The 18,786-nt window shown below is 38.3% G+C and overlaps 1 protein-coding gene across 2 annotated transcripts in view; it reads right to left on the minus strand.

Annotated features, from left to right (window-relative positions):
* The window catches only part of ANK3 (ankyrin 3), a 330,729-nt gene that overhangs the window by 66,654 nt on the left and 245,289 nt on the right, over positions 1–18,786 (minus strand). For both annotated transcript variants that reach the window (XM_032607988.1, XM_032607989.1), the window contains 3 exons: positions 16,554–16,660; positions 10,997–11,221; positions 8,119–8,273 (listed from right to left, as the gene is read on the minus strand). In XM_032607988.1, the coding sequence (XP_032463879.1) occupies positions 8,119–8,273; positions 10,997–11,221; positions 16,554–16,660 (487 nt within the window). The remainder of the gene's footprint in view (positions 1–8,118; positions 8,274–10,996; positions 11,222–16,553; positions 16,661–18,786) is intronic.

Raw genomic sequence — 18,786 nt, forward strand, 5'->3', positions numbered from 1 at the left:
GAGCTTGGATCTTGGAGGAGTTCCTTAACGCTGAGCCCTATGTAACTCGTTTATAAGATCAGGATAAGAAAAGTTACCTCTGGGGTGGATTTGACAAATAAATGATACAAATCCGCCAGCACAGATCTGTTGACATAATAATTTAGATTACGTATTCTTTCCAAGGTCATACGACCCTGGAGATAGAGGAGAGCCATAGAGCCAGTCTGTGGCAGATCTAAGGTTGGACTGTTTTGTTTTGTTTTTTTTTTTTAAATCACACTGTCTCTGTTTTGCATCTCTACAGGTATATAAATCGGAACTGCTATCATTTTAATTTCATTCAGTTTTTAAGGGAAAATATCACCAATCATAGAAAATTAAGTAGCAGATAAATTGGGGGAAATGAAGGCAATAAAAGATAAATTTATAATATTTAACTCTGGCTGTAGAATATGTGGAACAACAGAACAGTTGTAATATATTCACTGAAATATTTCAGAAAATTATAGACATTCATAATTCCATTCTTTGGAATTAAAGTTCAGCTCCACCAAAAATGCAACTTTTGGAACGAGCCCACCCTTGGATGTTACAGGAAAAAACCCTCAAATGATATACTTGACCCTCCTTCCTCAACATAAACACAGTAGGAAACTTTTCAATTTTTACTTTGAAATAATTAGATTCATGGAAAGTTGCAAAGACAGTACAGAAAGGTCCCATCATTTTAGTAATTTAACTCATATTCTTATTGAATTCTGGCATCTGCTATATGTGTGTCTGGTTCAGCATTATTTTACATCTTTAACTACCCAAGGTAGGGACCTTCTTTGTTATTCAGATCTGCACAAGTAACTGAGTGCTAATGATGCAGAATGTCTGGAAACAATGACATACCTGTTTGTTTTTCCCTCCAGTTTTGGCAATCCGTATAATTGCTGACAATCACATATCTTAAAGTTATTTTTAGAAAACTAATTCCTAATCATTATGTGCCCTTCCCCGGCTTCCCAGACCTCCTCTCCCCGTTTGTTTGTGGCATCTGTTCTTTTAGAAAGTTGCTTCCTGTCTTGGGTATGGGTCACTGAATTACTGAGGAAATGTATTTCCAAGAGTGGCAGCACATGCCTGGATACAACTCATTCATTTCTTCATTTCTCCAACAAATTATGACGAAGTGACAACACTGCTAAGGGCTGTTACATTCATTGGGCATAAGGACTGTCACCAGTCAGAGCCGTTCCTTGCCCTCATGGACTTTACAGTCCACTAAGGAAGGGAGCAAAGTTCAAAATTGCTTGTTACAGAAGAAGACAGGTCAGGTGCGATAGAAGTATTTACCAAGTGTATCTAACTTAGACTGGGGTTTAGGGAAGGCTTCCTGGAAACAGAGAAGTGAGAGAGGGTGTGTTTGGCCATGCTGGAATAATCATTCTAAGGTTTTCCTCCATGATTGCAGAAGCCTTGTATTCTTTGCATCTGCTTCTCTCTGTTATTTTCCAGAAAAATGTTCTTCCACATCTGCTTACTCTTCCACTTGTGCAAATGAAAAGGCTTTCAGGCAATTAGCCCCCTTACAAACTTTCTTCAACCCTTCGTTTAACCATCGGTACTATATCCAGACAAGGAACAATTTATATAATCCTATCTTCAAAATCCGGATCGTATATAATGTCTTAAAGCTAAACACCATCAATCCGTAACCCGGCATATGCAGCAAACACAGAAGTGCACTGAGCTCTAAGGGGCCTAGACCTGCCGTGTCTGGCACATCGGCCTCTATTCACATCGACACTAAAGGCGACGGAAGCTAACACCCGGTCTCTCAGACCCCTTCACTGTCCCTGGAGGGCACAGAGCCCTACTCTGTCTGACACATGGGACAGGGTGTCTCATGTCATTTTTTGACACACTAATGTTTCATAAAGACATGTAATTGCAAGAAGTACATTACACAGACATATATAAAACCTGGCATTATTAATCTTCATCTGCTTCGGTCCCGTTTTCATTTCCTGACTAGTAAGGCGTGAGGGAACTGTTCTGGCCCAGTTATGCACCTAGTGGGCATCGCTGAATCCACTTAAAAGTAAGTTTTCTGGCAGTGGACTGAAAGCAGATTAGCATCTTGTTATGGTTTAGTTAATAGTTTGGGGCTGTTTCGCTTTTTCTCTTTTTTTCTTACACCCCAACCACAGTCCTGATTTGGTTAAGTTCAATTTTTCCTTTTTCCTCCAGAATTTTTCAAAATTGTTAATCGATTTCCCCAACAGATGGTGCTGTGTACAACGTGAAACTACATATTTCACTTTTCAGTGCTCAACTACTTCTATGAGCAGTTCTTAAGATCTCTAAGGAGGAAGGATTCTTCTACTAGTAAATATCGTATTCTTTTCCATGCTGGCTTATCATAGGATATTGAATATGGTTCCATGTGCTATATAGTAGGACCTCATTGTTTATCTGTTCTATGTATAGTAGTTTGTATCTGCTAATCCCAAACTCCCCATCCAACCCTCCCCCGTCCCCGTTTCCGCCCCCCGCCCCGCCCCCGGCAGGCACAATTTTAAACATGTTGAATTGAACTTTGTGAGTTTAACTCAAGTAAGGTTTTAATTAAACTTACAAAGTGGATTCAATTTGGTGATTTTAAAGATGATGTCTTTGTGGGGAGCAGAATGAGTATTTTTTTGTTTTGCGATATCTTTCTCTCCTGAGAAAACACGAACGAACAAGTGCTAGAACAAGATCTATGTCTGCTGCCAAAGAGAAAAGTTGCTCCTGCCACATGATACCTCAGTGGTAACAACAGGTTCTTCACACCCAGACCAACTGTCCTCTGTGTCATTCTAGCCTGTTATTTCAGTAGAGCTGCTCTAACACACCTGCTTCATTAGCATAACCACTGATGCCTTTATCTCTGAGGTTGCTAGTGCCACAAATAACTCTTGATTCCACCCTATTCTGCAATGACAGTTTTTCCTGAATACATGCCATGTCCTTTGGAGTCATACAAGAACTAGGAGGGTACCTTGATTCATAATGGAAAATTTAAGGAGCAGCAGGCATTCATGTCACCTTTTGTTCCACACAAAGCATTCTCATAGGCATCCTTCATTTTAGAAGATACAGAGGCAAGGGAGTATCGTAGAAAAACGGCTAGATTTGGAGTCAGAAGTCTAGATCTGTCTGCTTACGATTTCCTGACTGGGTGGTAGTCATGGGGTAATCATCATCAACTGTGACCAGGGATTCCACTAGCCCTGGAGGTGTCCTCGTGGGATCTGGAAAAGCGTCCATGTGGAGTGGACACAGCCCTGTAGGCAACTAGAGAGTCACTTTGAAAACATTAGATAAAGGTGCCCCTTTGTCCTGAAGGCCAGTGTCGGAGCAGATGGCTTGGAAAGTGGAAGAGGCAAGATGTCTGCCCCCCTCGCTCTCCTGCACAGCTGTACGTGGCAGCCGTGGCTATGGCTAACTTTGAGAGTGGTTCTCATGTGTCAGACATCATGCTGAGAAATTCACACGTATTAGCTCATCTATTTCCCATTAGTTCTCTATGAGCTTAGAGAGATCAAGGGCTTTCTTGGAGTCGCACAGCTAGTAAGCCGTGGAGCCAGGATGGGAATTCCAGTCTGTGTGACATCCACAGGTCGTGATCCTCACGACCACACCACGTTGGGCAAACTATCCTCCTCCTTGGACTTGTCTTTCCCTGGAGTTACAATTTGTTTGTTTGTTTGTTTGTTTTTGGCGGTACGCGGGACTCTCACTGCTGTGGCCTCTCCCGTTGCGGAGCACAGGCTCCAGACGCCCAGGCGCAGCGGCCGTGGCTCACGGGCCCAGCCGCTCCGCGGCATGTGGGATCTTCCCGGACCGGGGCACGAACCCGTGTCCCCTGCATCGGCAGGCGGACTCTCAACCACTGCGCCACCAGGGAAGCCCTGGAGTTACAATTTGATTGTGCACATGGAAAGGCTTTGCAAGTTTTAAAATACTATAGAACCATAATCTAATCTTTACAATTGTGTTGTTCAGTAAAAAAATCACTGATCAAAATACTGGCTAAGATGCTTTCTAAACACTTGGGTTTTAAGATGTTCAGAGAAGACGGTGCAACAGGACTAGTTATAAAAGTAGAATACAGATTACTTATAAAGTAATGAGTTCATTTATGGAAAAGAGGGTTAAAATGAGACATTTATAATAAGACAGGTATTATCAAGGGTCACTTGCCATAGATGGCAGATAAGGCTTAATTGTTATGAACTGGGTAAACTGATAGGGTAAATAAAATAATAGTGGAATGATTTATTTCTCTTTTTCTTTAAGGAATTCTTGAGTGATCTGGTCACTGGCTTATTTTATGTACTATTTTTATCTTGCTAATTAACAGCTATCCAGGGGCACAGAGTGGTGAGGGTAGAAATAACACGAAACCTCCTAAACCATGCTTATGCTTCTCTCCCCACAAGAAGTTTGACTAGTTGGACCTTGAAGGAAAAAGAAGGCTTGGATTTTTAGAGACAGATTGATTTTTATTTTTGCCTGTCTGCTTTTAGAGGAGGGATGTTCCAGTAAGAGCTAAGTTTCTCTGGGGACAGGACAAGAGTGGTGGTTAGTGGTGAGTGAGCTTGGCATGAAATCTGATTAATTGAGCTTCAGTTATAAAATGTGTGTCTTGATTCCTTCATTATCACTGCTTTTATAGATTTAATATATGAAGAAAACCATGGTGCCTTGAAAATTTCGTCCTCAGTTTCCCTTTTGTGGCCTCCAGTGCTTGAATCTTTAAACTTGGAAGTATTTGCATTTCCTTTTAATTGTCTAAAATGGAACCAAACTTTATCTGGTCTTAAAAACTGTAGCAAAGAAACTCTATCCACTATTCCCAAGATAACATGCAGAATCCAGGATAGGGCTAGATCATCATTTCTTTAAAACATCGGACAGATGCCCCTAGTGTGGCAGTGTCTGGGGCGTCATTTGTCTAAGCAAAGATAGGACTAACTTCCTATTTGAAAACTGGCTTATTAAAAACAAAATGCAAGAAAAATCAAAAACAAAACAACAACAAAAAAAACCCAAAATAAAGACATGTCAGTATGAAATCATGGAAATCCATTCCATAAATAAACCTTAAAATTAAAAAAAAAAAAATCTGCCTGTGTCTGATACTATAATCTGCGCTCAAAAATGAAGAACATGTTATTAGAATCCGGTGTTTTTGTCAGAACTGCGGTGTCTAATGAGGTGGCCACTGGCCACAGGTGACTATTTGAAATTAATTATACAAAATTAAAAATTACCTTCCTCGCTTGCACTAGTCACATTTCAAGTGCCCAAGAGTCTCCGGTGACTAGTGATGGCTGTTGGACCACACAGGTATGGAATATTTCCATCCCCATAGAAAGTGCTATTGAAAGGACAACACTCTCTTAGAATATTCAGTATTCTTCCTAAAACGTTAATGAAGTTTGGGGGAGAAGAAACAGACTAACAAGAGCTTTCTTCCAGACAGCTATATATAATTTTTTTAATTTGAATTTTATTTTATTCATTTATTTTTATACAGCAGGTTCTTATTAGTTATGTATTTTGTACATATTAGTGTATATATGTCAATCCCAATCTCCCAGTTCATCCCCCCACACCCCCCAGAGCTATATATTATCATAAGGTTCCTCCTTCTGCCTACTCTCCAGGATTGGGTGAGCGTCCGAATCAGCACTGTGCCCGATACTGGTGACTCAAAAGCGATTAAGACACGTACTCTGCCCTCAGCTACTTACAATATCAAGGTAGCTATTGGTTAAAAAAAAAAAAAAAGAAATCCTTGTGGAGAGGATGCTGCATTAAAAAACTAGTAATCTACAATAGTATTTAAGAAATACTGGATACATGAAAATATCTTTATACCTTATTTTCCTTAAAACAGGAAAAAAAAAACTATCCTCTGGAAAACCCATTTATCTTATTCTCTCTATTTTTTATTCTCAATCACCCATATTCTTTTACTCTTTTCAAAATGCGAATTCAGTTCTTTCCCTTAGGATTTATTCATTTTAAAACTTTTGATTATGTTTTCTTATAAATTTCCTTATAGGAAACTATATTTCATGCTTTATAATAAATTAAGGTAATAACTATTAGAAATCTAAATTGCCAATGAAAGTTCCCATCCATCAGAAATTATCTGAAGTTGTGAATGGTACGGGATATACATGTCAGTATTATGTATAAACATTTAATGTATACTCATAACATGTATAACATTTAAAATGACTCTTCTGGATCTTGAAATCTAGAGGTTTGTAGGAATTTTATCCTTTAGGTTTATTTTCTTCTCCACAGGACACATATTTCTGAAGTAAGTGGGATAGTTAAAAGTTTTTGAGAACAGGTAGAACGAGATTTCAGCCCCTGTGCTGCTACTGAGTTGGGGGTAACCTTTTGACTTGTTTGAACTTCAGTTCCCCCATCTATAAAGTGGGATTAAAACTACCTACTTCGCAGTACTATGCTTTCATTTAAAATTTCCATACATAGAGGTATTTATCAGTGCCTCACGAATGCTAGACTCTCAGCAATGATTAGGTTCCCCCTACCCTGCTGTAAAGACATCTTTAAATTCTTGGTTGGCTGTGATTCGCTGTGTCTTATACAATACCTTTGGCATGACAATTTTTTCTACGGAATGAATATAATAGTGGATATTTATCAAGGGCTTAGTTTGTAACAAGGGCTGTATCTGAAAAGCGCCTCACATAATGACTTTATTTCATCTCAACAGCAACCTTATGAAGTGAGGAAGGTAATCTCCACTTTATAGAAGTAACAGAGGCTCACGGGGATCCAAGAGCTCGTCCGAGGTCGTCCCTCAAACACCCTCGAGTCTGTCTAGCTCCTTTGTCCACACTTCACAACCAGTAGAGACTATGCTAGATGCATTCCAAAAGCTAGTGAGCTAAATGCTAAGAGAGTGAATTTTATGGTATGTGAATAATTTCTCCAGTAAAGCTGTTATATAAAACAGTTGCTGGGCTTCCCTGGTGGCGCAGTGGTTGAGAGTCCGCCTGCCAATGCAGGGGACATGGGTTCGAGCCCTGGTCTGGGAAGATCCCACATGCCGCGGAGCAACTGGGCCCGTGAGCCACAATTACTGAGCCTGCGCCGAGCCTGTGCTCCGCAACAAGAGAGGCCGCGATAGTGAGAGGCCCGCGCACCGCGCACCGCGCACCGCGATGAAGAGTGGCCCCCGCTTGCCACAACTAGAGAAAGCCCTCGCACAGAAGCAAAGACCCAACACAGCCATAAATAAATAAATAAATAAAATAAAAACAAAAACAAAAAACAGTTGCTGGATTTGTAGTGATTAGCAAGTCAGTATAAAGATTAGCTTTATTTTATGATGAGCTCTCTCTCTCTCTCTCTTTTTTTTTTTTCTTTACCTTTTTAAAGGAAAACGCTGCACCAAGTACCCACTCTCAAAACAATCTATTCCCAATATCTACCAAGAAAAACTGCTACGATTCTAAGGGTCAGACAGCCTGAAGAAGGTGTGTATGAGAGAGTGACATGCTCGCTATAGGCCAGTCTTACCAGGTCAAAGAATAAGACACTGGAAGCACCACAGACTCCCCAATCATTAGCCTGAAACCTTTTCTTTAAAAAAACTGATTAGAACCCAGGAGAAATTAAAAATCCATAAGAATACTGAAATAATCTGCGAGAAGACTGAGATAAAAGAAGGGGCACGAAAATAATGATTCCAAAAATAAAAAGTGAACATATTTTCTTAAAAATGCTCTGCGTGCTTTGCATACCTTGCATTATTGTTTCACTCCCTCCTTACACATTTTTGACTTAGAAAACTTTCTTAAGCTTTGGAAAGATTGATACAGTTGATTTAAGACAGAATTATCAGAAGGTTTATACATTAATATGGGGGGGGCGGAGTTTGTTAGATTAAATGGAACTTCATGCCTTAGACGCAGAAAACAATAAATGCTGAGGAACCCGATTCCCAGTTTAAAATACAAACGTGTGAAATTCAAGTACTGTTTCCTTTAGTCTAGCCATTCCTTTGATTTCTTCCTGCAGACATTCAGAGAAACAGGGAGTCACTGTAATTACCTTCATCCATGCCATTAAGTAATTCGGTTAAATCTTCATTTTTACTGTCAAATTGATGCTCCTTCCACGTTTCACCATTTTCACTTCGAAGAACAATGAGTTCTCTCTCTTTTCCTCTCATAGACCCAAAGTGAGGGATTTCCACTATGACAGGGCTGGAAGAAAAAAGCCACATTATTTTGGCATCAAAGGAAATAGGTTTATAGTTTCATACTTTTAAAAGTGTTTCATTGACGGTATTCATTTGAAAATCAGAGGTGCCACTAAGGTTGGGAATGATTTCAAAGCTGCAGAATCATTTGCTAATTAAATAATATATTAGATACCTGAAAACATGCCATCATTCATTCATTCACAAACAATTCTTGGGGGCCTATCATACGTTAGGCATTTGATTGAATAGGGGGAAAATATTCAGCACACATAAAGTAATCGAGGAATTGAAAGTTATTAAAATAGACCATAAGAAAGAAAGTCGGTCCATTTTTTAAAACACAATAGTGTATTGCATTATACAAAGTGCTCATGATTTAAAAGGACACAGTCGTTTCTTGAAAAAAGTAATTCTGTAGATTGCCTATTTTGAAAGATTAATGATTTTTTTTTCCCTTAGCAAGAAAACAATCAATATAACAATCCACTCCTTCCAACGGTCAGTTTTCATAACTTTCATGGCCTGTATAGTCAAGACAGTTACTTTGATTTTTACGTTGTGAAATGGGCAGTGTAATTTCCTAGCTCTCGTAGGGCTGCATAGGAATTAAACTTTCTGAAAAAGCGTTATTGGTTTGAAACTGTCATATAACGATCTAGTAATTTTTGACAGTGTCCTTTTGCAAAAGAAGGCGAAAAAATGGCTGCAAATTGAAGAGAGCCAATCAAGCACAGGAATAATTTTGTTAAATTTTGAAGTAGGATAAATGCTAAAAAGGATGAATGGAAGTAAGCAGACCACAATCACACACAGTTTATGTAGCTGGATTGTGCAGCTTTATTTTATGACATTTAAGTAGACAGTATCATTATTCTCCTACAGAGGTTGTATATAACCTCACCTCTTAGCCTGTGTGTTTATGTACATGTGGTGACAGAAGATACAGGCTTAAATAGGTAATAGCATAAAAAAGGATAGTAGTTGTAATGACCAAATGACATAAATAAAAACATATTAATATTTGATTTATTACAAAAGCATTCACTTAAAATGGGATGATAAATATGAAAACTTTCCTTTGGGCAAAATAATTATAATTAATTCAAATTAAGGGTTTGAAACATTTTTTATAATCCCTTTATTTTTCAGTGGGTAAGAACAAAATCAACTATTCCTAATAGTGTTAGTAATTTCAAGAGTTATTAAGATGTTCACCTTAGTTTTTAACCACACCTGGTGATTAGACATTAAATTTTTCTTTTTTTGAAAACTAGATACAATCTTTGCAGGTTAATGCATCAGATACTGTCACTCTACATATTTCAGGAATGTGGCTTTGTGTATGACATTCAACAATATTGGAGAGGAGAAATGAACAAGGGTCTGGGACCAAGGTGAAAGCCAAGCATAACTTTTCATAACAGGTTTCTTCATGCAGACTGCCAATGCAAACACACCAATCAGACAGATAAGCAGACAGACAAATACCAACACATTTCAGCTTAAACAGAACAAAACAAAACAATTTAATAACTTTAGTAGAATATGCTACCTGCTGCCTATTGGATTTTCTTTAAATATCTTGTATTCCCAACATTTTTTCAAAATCAGTTTACTTATTGATGACTTGTCCTTCTCACAGCCCATAAGTACTTTTTAAAAAAAAATGCAACTCCACACACATACATATATATATACAGGTATATATATATATACACATATATATCATTTACAGCAAATGTTGATTCAAAGCCTGCATATATCTTCTTTTACACTGGGTTAAAATTAGACTATCAGTCTGTCTTAAAAACTATCAGCATCAGTTGAAACATTTCAAATTAAAGCAAGGTTTACAGAAGCACAGAGTTATGAAAGCAGAATGCTTGCAGTGAATTCCACATGCTTGAAAAGCACAAGAGAGGTAGCGGTGCTGCATTAAGTCAAGCCACTATGATTTTTTTTTCTTCTTTCAGTGACACACATCAACTGAAAGCATTAAAAACCAAAAATAAAATTAAGACAAGAATAAGACCATGGGTGTGACAGAAAAAAATTGAAAATGGAAAAAGAATTGTAGACATTCTGTATCTTGTCTATAAAGATCCTACCCAATAAATTTTGTTCCTTGAGGCCCAAGCTGCAGGATTCGGCTAACCAAGCTCTCACCCTCATTTACAGGGGGAGGATTGGTAGGAAGATGCAGTTTACTGAATAACATCCATGCAGCAGGAAGAGAAACAAGAAGGGGAAACTGTGAACAAACTGTCCGTCACGACAGAGCCTGCCTGATTTGCACCCAAGTGCCACCTCAGAAAATAAATGCATTTTTTCCTTTTGTAAAATACAATATCACAATGGATTGTTCCCCAAAAAATGATCATTAAAAAGACATGTACCCAAAATAGCCATTTATTCAACGTGGGATATATAAGAGTGGTGCCTTGACTTCCACGGGGGCCGCTGGGGTTCCGTGCACTCACTGAGCAGAGAACATGCTTCTCGGTTAGTAAAACCTTTGGCCAGCAAACTGAGTTAAGGAAGTACCAGCCTACCAGCTTTTCAGAGAATTACACAGCTTTGTGACCTCTGATACTACATGAAGGCTGTACTCGACTGAAATGGTCCAACTCAACAGATTTAACTGTTAACTACTTGAGTTGACAAGGGTAAAGAAAACCAGAGATGTGGTACGAGGGCCAAGATGAAAACTGACAAATGACTTACCCTAAAAATTGTGCCCCTGCAGGACCCATTTCTACCAGCCTACTGGCTAATCCCTCTCCTTCCACCATCGGGGGTGGGTTGGCCAGTTTATGTCTCTTTACCAAACGGCAGGTGATACGGGTGGGGGCAGTGCACTTGCGAGGAGGAATGATGATTCTCATCCCGTGGTGCCGGCTTCCCCTCATGGAGCCGCCTCTTGCATCCACCATAAAGCTAACCAGAAACCTGCAGGGGGGAAGATCAGAGGCCAAATCAAGGAGAGACAGAAGCCGTTTTCACAGCAAGTTTGGAAACCGAATGTTAAAGTGACAGACAAGGTAGCTATCATTCCCCCTCTTTAAGAATACATTGGAAGTAAATACAGTGGAGTCACATCAAACATGCATTTGACTTGTGAACTGAGCAAAAAGTACAACACGACACTTTATTTTTTGATGGTGTGTGGCCTCCGAACAGAAGCCAACCACTGTCAGATGCTCAAACTGAAGGAAGAGTGACTGTTTCAAAGTTGGGATAAAAACCGGCTATTGAACGACTGTCTTGCATTTAAAAACAAACCCACTGTATGTGGTCCCTGTGGGTGGTTTAAGTTTACATTCAAGGGTCATTTTAACTATCAATGGTTTTAGCCATGTGCTGACTATGGAATCTCTCCCCCTCGACAAGTAAGATGAAACTCCACAGTATGTCTTAAACATGTACAACTCATAAAATGAATGTATCTTTAATCATACCAACACTCTAATTTTTACTATTCTCACAAAGCAGAAAATAAGAATAAAAGCAGAAGGTGACTAAAGTTAGTATTAATTACTAAGGCAATTTTGATGGAAAGGGGTTTAATCTTTTCAATATCAATTTGGCTTAAAAACTGTTTAAAATAACCTACATTTGAGTATCTGTATAGCAATACAAAAATGATTGAACAGACTTTTTAGAAAATATCTCTAAGTTATATAATTCTGTCATTGGCTGTTATATTAAAGCTAGGGAGGAAAAATTATTTGTCTGCATGTAGCTATGAAGATGTAAAGAATTAACTGTGTCATATTTGGGTAATATCTTTTAAAAAAATTTTATTGAAGTATAGTTGAGTTACAATGTTGTGTAAATTTCTGCTGTATAGCAAAGTGATTCAGTTATACATATATATATTCTTTTTCATATTCTTTTCCCTTATGGTTTATCACAGGATATTAAATATAGTTCCCTGTGTTATACAGTAGGTAGGACCTTGTTGTTCATCCATCCCATGTATGACAGTTTGCATCTGCTAACCCCAAACTTATTTGGGTAATATCTTGATTCCTATCATGTGTTCGTGAAAAAAAGACCTCCGTGACTCCTCCCACCACTGTCACCGTGTTGTAAAGCACTCTGATGAATGTAAACCACTGAGCCCAACATATGAAGGAGTGCAAGTCAGAGACTGGGGAACAGAAACATGTATTTTTGCATTCTAATTTTCACATGTGAAAATACGCTTATTAGTGGAAGAGCACCAAATGTTGGTATTTAGAAAATTGTCTGAATACCTACAGTATTTGGGCGGGGGGCGGGGGCGTGGAAGGGGGATAATCCCATCCATCAAAATCCTCTACTGTTTACTCTTCTAAAAAACAGTTCTAACATCCTACAAATAGATTTCAGACCTTGCTTGGCGGTCCTAGCTGGTGACCCTTTCCTAAAGAGTGATGCCTCTTGACCTCGGAAGAGTAGCCTCTTCAACAAAGCAAATGGACCCACCATCCCCATGGAGAGAATCAAGAGCGTGGGGATCACTTTTCAGCCTATCAGATTTTCAGAACCAACTCTGGTCATCAGTGAGGTGGAATCAGCTTCACACCCTTTTGCTCATTTTGGATTTAGCTGTTTTCCTCTGGATTCATTAATGGTTTCATATGTTTTTGATATCATTATACATACTTTGAGAGACGGGAACCACTAGGATATTCAAAGTATGAGGGCAAGAGACTGAATCTCTCAAAAACAAAACAAAACAAAACAAAAATCACTCCTCCCTAGTCAAAGACAAAGATGCTTGTTCACTTGTACAAGTGTCCAGATGAATTGTCTCCAGTGTTGAGTGGTAAAAGGGTCACTTGAAACTGCTCTGGGGAGCCTATACTTTTTTAGACATATACATACTTAACAACTACTTTTATTCAGTAATAAAGACAACGTGGCATATTATAAGGAAGCCCAACACAAAAATCTCATCTTTCCCAGCTTCCAGTAGTTAAAAATCAACTTGTGCTTGGGACTAAGAGTAACAGAATGAATTACAAATGATTCAAGATAAACTCTGGGTTTGAAAATGCAGTTGTAGTAGTATTGATACAGATAAACACCGGAGTGTTTACACTGAGAGGGCTGTGTTTGCCCTGGCAACAAACAGCTGAGTCTCACTAATACAGATAATAATTCAGATCAGGTTTTGTCTCGTTCACTGCTTAACCTACAGAGCTGAGCACAGTTCCCATACATAATCAGCACACAGTAAATGTTTACTGAATAAACCAATGAACAAAACCATTTTGTTAAGTGTGCTCAGAAACTGCCTAGGTCAGACTTGGTTACTAACACTGAAAAAAAATAGGGAAAAAATATATACATATATAAATATTTTATATATATAAAGTATATATATGTAAAGTGAAGGTAGTGTAAGAAGGGTACCAGTGTCAATATAAAAATACCCCAGCTACGAAGAATATCAGAACCAAATGGAAAAACCATGGCTTAGAAGATTTTAATAAAATTGGAAGAATCTCTTTGTGTTCTGTGTAGCAACCAGTGCATAGTTGGTGCTCATTACTGATTATTTATTGTTCTATGGTTTTCATTTTTATAGAGCCAAAAGACTGCGGAAAGATGGGAGTAGATGTTTAAGCCTGATATTGAGTTCTGTTAATGGCATTATGAAATATAGTGATTTGTTTTCTAAACTCATCCCTTACATATTGTGTGCAAAATAAAATTTCATGCAATATCATTTATAGAAACAAATGAAAAGGTGATATTTAATCATATTCATTGTATCTTATTAACATTTAAACTAAAGCAGGAATTCTACAAATGATCCTAAAACTAACACATGAATGAATGTTTCTAGCTTTAGGAACAGCAGGGTGACAAATGCTGATACACTACAGACATTGACACAAGCTAACTGTGGGAAAAATTCACATAAATTAAAAATACAAAAAGGGATGGTTCACATAAAAGACACAGTTATCACCTTGAATCATACTGAGGAAGTGGAGAAGAATAGCTGCAAAATAATTTAGAAAGCAAATGGGAAAAATTAATGTAAGATAATTAGAAGCAAGCAACAGAAAATGTCAATGATAAGCAAAGGAAAAATAAAAACCATCAGAAAATGAAACCAAGGCATTTGGCATTTGTGGGACAACTTGGAAAAAGATTTGCCTTAAATGGCTATATATAAGCTCCACCATAGACCTGGCATTAGTGAGCTATTTCCAAGTGTATACCGAGTGTATATTTTCCTTTTCAAATAAGCCCAATTAGCTGCCATTACTTTTCCTTTCTTGCAGAAGTCTACTGTCTTCAGTGAATTCAAGGGGAAGGAGACATTAGTTGCCTATTCACATACTACACTGCCTCCAGTGCAGGGGAAAGCTCGTTTCTGATTTTTTTATCCTATGATCCCTCAACTTCTCAATTTACTAAATTAAACCCTAGTGCTTTTCTTTCCTATGTAGAATACAAAGTGCTGGTTCTAGATTGTTTGTCACATGGTGGCAATTCACCAAGTTTGGTTCAAAAAACTCTTCAGTACGTTTGCCCACTTAATGAATGTATTCTGGGTGTTGTTTTTTAAAATTTATTTAATTAGTTTATTTATCTTTGGCTGCGTTGGGTCTGCGTTGCTGTGCGTGGGCTTTCTCTAGTTGCGGGGAGCAGGGGCTACTCTTCACTGCGGTGCGTGAACTTCTCATTTCAGTGGCTTCCCTTGCTGTGGAGCACAGGCTCTAGGTGCACGGGCTTCAGTAGTTGTGGCACACAGGCTCAGTAGTTGTGGCTTGCGGACTCTAGAGCATAGGCTCAGCAGTTGTGGCGCATGGGCTTAGTTGCTCCGCAGCATGTGGGATCTTCCCAGACCAGGGCTTGAACCCGTGTCCCCTGCAATGGCAGGTGGATTCTTAACCACTGTGCCACTAGGGAAGCCCTATTCTGGGTGTTTTATATTTTCCTTCTCAACTTTTTTTTTTTTTGGTTTGTTTTTTGATTTTGCAATTTTAGACCCAAATACATCTACTATAAATCGTGTAACTATTTTAAGCAGTTTAAAATGTAATATTACTGTAATTAAAGCTTTTTCTAACTGAATTAAAGAAATGCAATATTAATGATTCAAAGACCACCGTGTAGTTTATAGTTTATAAGGCACTTTCATGTGAATCATTTCCATTTAAATGACATTGCAGTGACTTGTTTTTCACAATTGTGGTGTTACAAGCCACAATTGTGTAAGAATACTTTAAATAACCTGCAGCATTACTTGGAGTCTAGGACTTTTCCTCTCTAATATGGGGATAATGAGTAAAGCCTATCTCAGTGTCATTTTAAGGTTCAAATAAATATTAAATAAGATAATACATGTAAAAGATTTAGCACAATGCCAGATACATGAAAAGCACTAGGTAGGTTAGCCATTACAATTTATTGTAATTAAAAGCAGCAAAAAATACTTCATAAAATATATAAGGCACTTCACAAATGTTAATTATTGTTAATTTATTTAATTCAGGATTAAATAAATTGAATCTGCACTTGTCCTGGATCACAACTAATTTATGGCCTAAATGTCAATTTCAGAGGTGAAAATACTTTGAAATTTTCATCATCTTAATGAATTATTTCGATTCCATTTGTATGCGAATCAATTATCCCAAGTTTAATTACCTGTAATAGGCTAAGAATCCAATATCTAAAAATACAGTAATTTTCAATTCAGCAATTGAAGCAGGTCACCTTTTAGCGGCCTGCCTCAAATTTTGCTGACTAACAGGGCAGCAACAAGGAGCCTGTTTGATGTGGTTTTTACTACAGCACTTCCAGGGTACACACATTGGTACATTCACTTTTTCCTTTCTTTGAAAAATTCATTTATGCAAAACAATTTTAATTTAATACAGCTTCATTATCATTTTATTTCAGGAAAATCAGATACTCAGAAAAAAACTTCATTTGAATACAGTAAAATTAAGAGAAATGACTGTATTAAAATTTTTTTTATTGAAAAGGAAAATTAGAGACCTAAAAGTAGTGCCAGAATAGCCAGGAAGTGGTTATGCACCTCAGTAACTTCCTTTCTAACATGGTGCTTTTACCAATAAAAATAGAAATGCAGATTTGTTTAGCAAAAATATTTACTAATGACTTACAGATATATGCCACATATACTCACTAATGAAGTCCTTTAGAAGGTCAATACCTCATACATGTGAAGTTTGTCAATATGAATCTATAACTGCAAAAGTAAGTGCAATGTTAACTTAATAGGAAAAGTGACTTTTTGGTTACTTACCCAGAATGAACAGGACTTGAGACAAGATTGACATTGTCCAAGGTGTCTGCAGCCCAGCTGTAATGTCTAAGAGAATCTGAATCAAATTCTCTTGTGAATGTTAGATGCTGAAAAATAAAACGATATATTGTGTCAACAACCCATCCAAGACAGTGGTTTCTCTGTACGTACAAAATACACCTGTATGTCTCCATAGTCCAGAGAGTCTAACATTCAACGTAAGCATATATATATTTTTTTTTTTACAGTTGCCCCTTAGTATCCTTGGGTGATCAGTTCCAGGACACCCCTCCCCCCCCATCCCCGTGGATACCAAAATCCAGAGATGCTCAAGTACCTCATATAAAATAACTAGTGTCATTGGCCCTCTGCATCCATGGGCCTGACTGTAAATTCCTCCACAGGTCTACATTGAAGTTTCAAGAATTAGAAATAAAGTTCATTGATATGCTGTATTATCTCAATCTTTTAAGAAACCATCTTGAGTAACTGGCATGGCACAAGGAATATCACAGAAGTAATGCTAACCATGATTTTAAGTACTTCAACAATCTCTAAATTAATCTGACAATTGTAAATTTCTTTTCCGAGTCTCAAAATAAAAATAAAAAAATTCAATCTTGATGACTTCTGTTTCCAAGTGGGGTAGAGAAGCCAGCAGCAGCCTAGTGCTGTACTAAGCACAACACATAAGTGTGGAAATCATCTCTGCGGGCAGCAGAGAACAATTGAGGTGCAAAACTGAGGAGCTACATTTGGAGAGGTGGTTACCTGGAAGAGTTGAGTTTTTTGTTGCCATTTTTAACTTGGGGGCATTTGTCAATTACCAGTGCAGACAGAATTTGGGCTTTGTGCCTACAGGGGCTACCTGCTGGGGAACAGAAAAACCAAGGGAGTTTTGGTGGAGAGTTGGGTGGCCTCAGGCATGCTACAGATTTCCGTTCAGAACATTTGCTAAATGCTGGGGCTGGGGCTTCCCTGGTGGCCCAGTGGTTAAGAATCTGCCTGTCAGTGCAGGGGACATGGGTTCAAGCCCTGGTCTGGGAAGATCCCACGTGCCACGGAGCAACTAAGCCCGCGAGCCACAACTACTGAGCCCGAGAGCCACAACTGCTGAAGCCAGCGCGCCTAGAGCCCACGCTCCACAACAAGAGAAGCCACTGCAATGAGAAGCCCACACACCAAAACGAAGAGTAGCCCCCGCTCGCTGTAACTAGAGAAAACCTGAGTGCAGCAACAAAGACCCAACACAGCCAAAAATTAAAATAAATACATAAATAAAATAAAAATAAATAAATAAACTCTGGAGCTGTGCAGAACAGGAAGCTAAAAAACTAACCAGAAAATCTCTGAAAGGCATAACAGAGCTTTTGGGCAGTTTCATGAGAAAAAGATTTAGAGTGTGAGACTTGGAAGGGGAGGGGACCCAAAGATCATACCAGAATTTCAAATAAGGACGCTGAAGGGCCAGGGACAGACCAGAGGTAGCCTGAGATTTACCAGGGCTGCAAACCAGCCTCATTTCAGCAAAATCTTGACCGGATAAGAATCAGCCACCACTCTTTGCCTAGCAGAGGGATGGCGAGTCCTCTTTGAAGGAATATTATCATCACTGGGTGCGTCATGTCTACAAACTTGTTTTTATACATCATGTCCAGCACGCAATGCAAAACTGCCAAGCGTGGCCAGACAGAGCACATGAACAAAAACAAACACAAAACAAACCCAGATACTATAAACAGACTCGCAAGTCATCCTACATTTTGAAGGAAGTTAATAAGAACTTTGATTATAGTTATCATAATAACTATGATTAGTATGTTTAAGAAAATAGGAAAAAAGATAGAGAAAAGAAAAGGTGGATGATTCAACAGAGGACTGGAATATACGTAAGGAAATCAAATGGGCCTTTGTTCAGTTCTAAGTATAATGTCAGTTCTTAAACACAATAGGAAACAGGGTTAATATGTGGGAAGTGTTAATGGAAAAATATAAAAAATGAAGGGTAGGTTTAAAAAAAATTTTTGTTTTATATTGAACTATAATTGATTAACAATGTTGCGCTAGTTTCAGGTGTACGGCAAAGTGATTCAGTTATACGTATACATATATCCATTCTTTTTCAAATTCTTTTCCCATTTAGGTTGCTACAGAACACTGAGCAGACTTCTCTGTGCTATACAGTAGGTCCTTCCTGGTTATCCATTTTAAATATAGTGGTGTGTATATGTCA

This window comes from Phocoena sinus, chromosome 16, assembly GCF_008692025.1.
Source record: "Phocoena sinus isolate mPhoSin1 chromosome 16, mPhoSin1.pri, whole genome shotgun sequence".
In the NCBI taxonomy this organism is placed as follows: Eukaryota; Metazoa; Chordata; class Mammalia; order Artiodactyla; family Phocoenidae; genus Phocoena; species Phocoena sinus.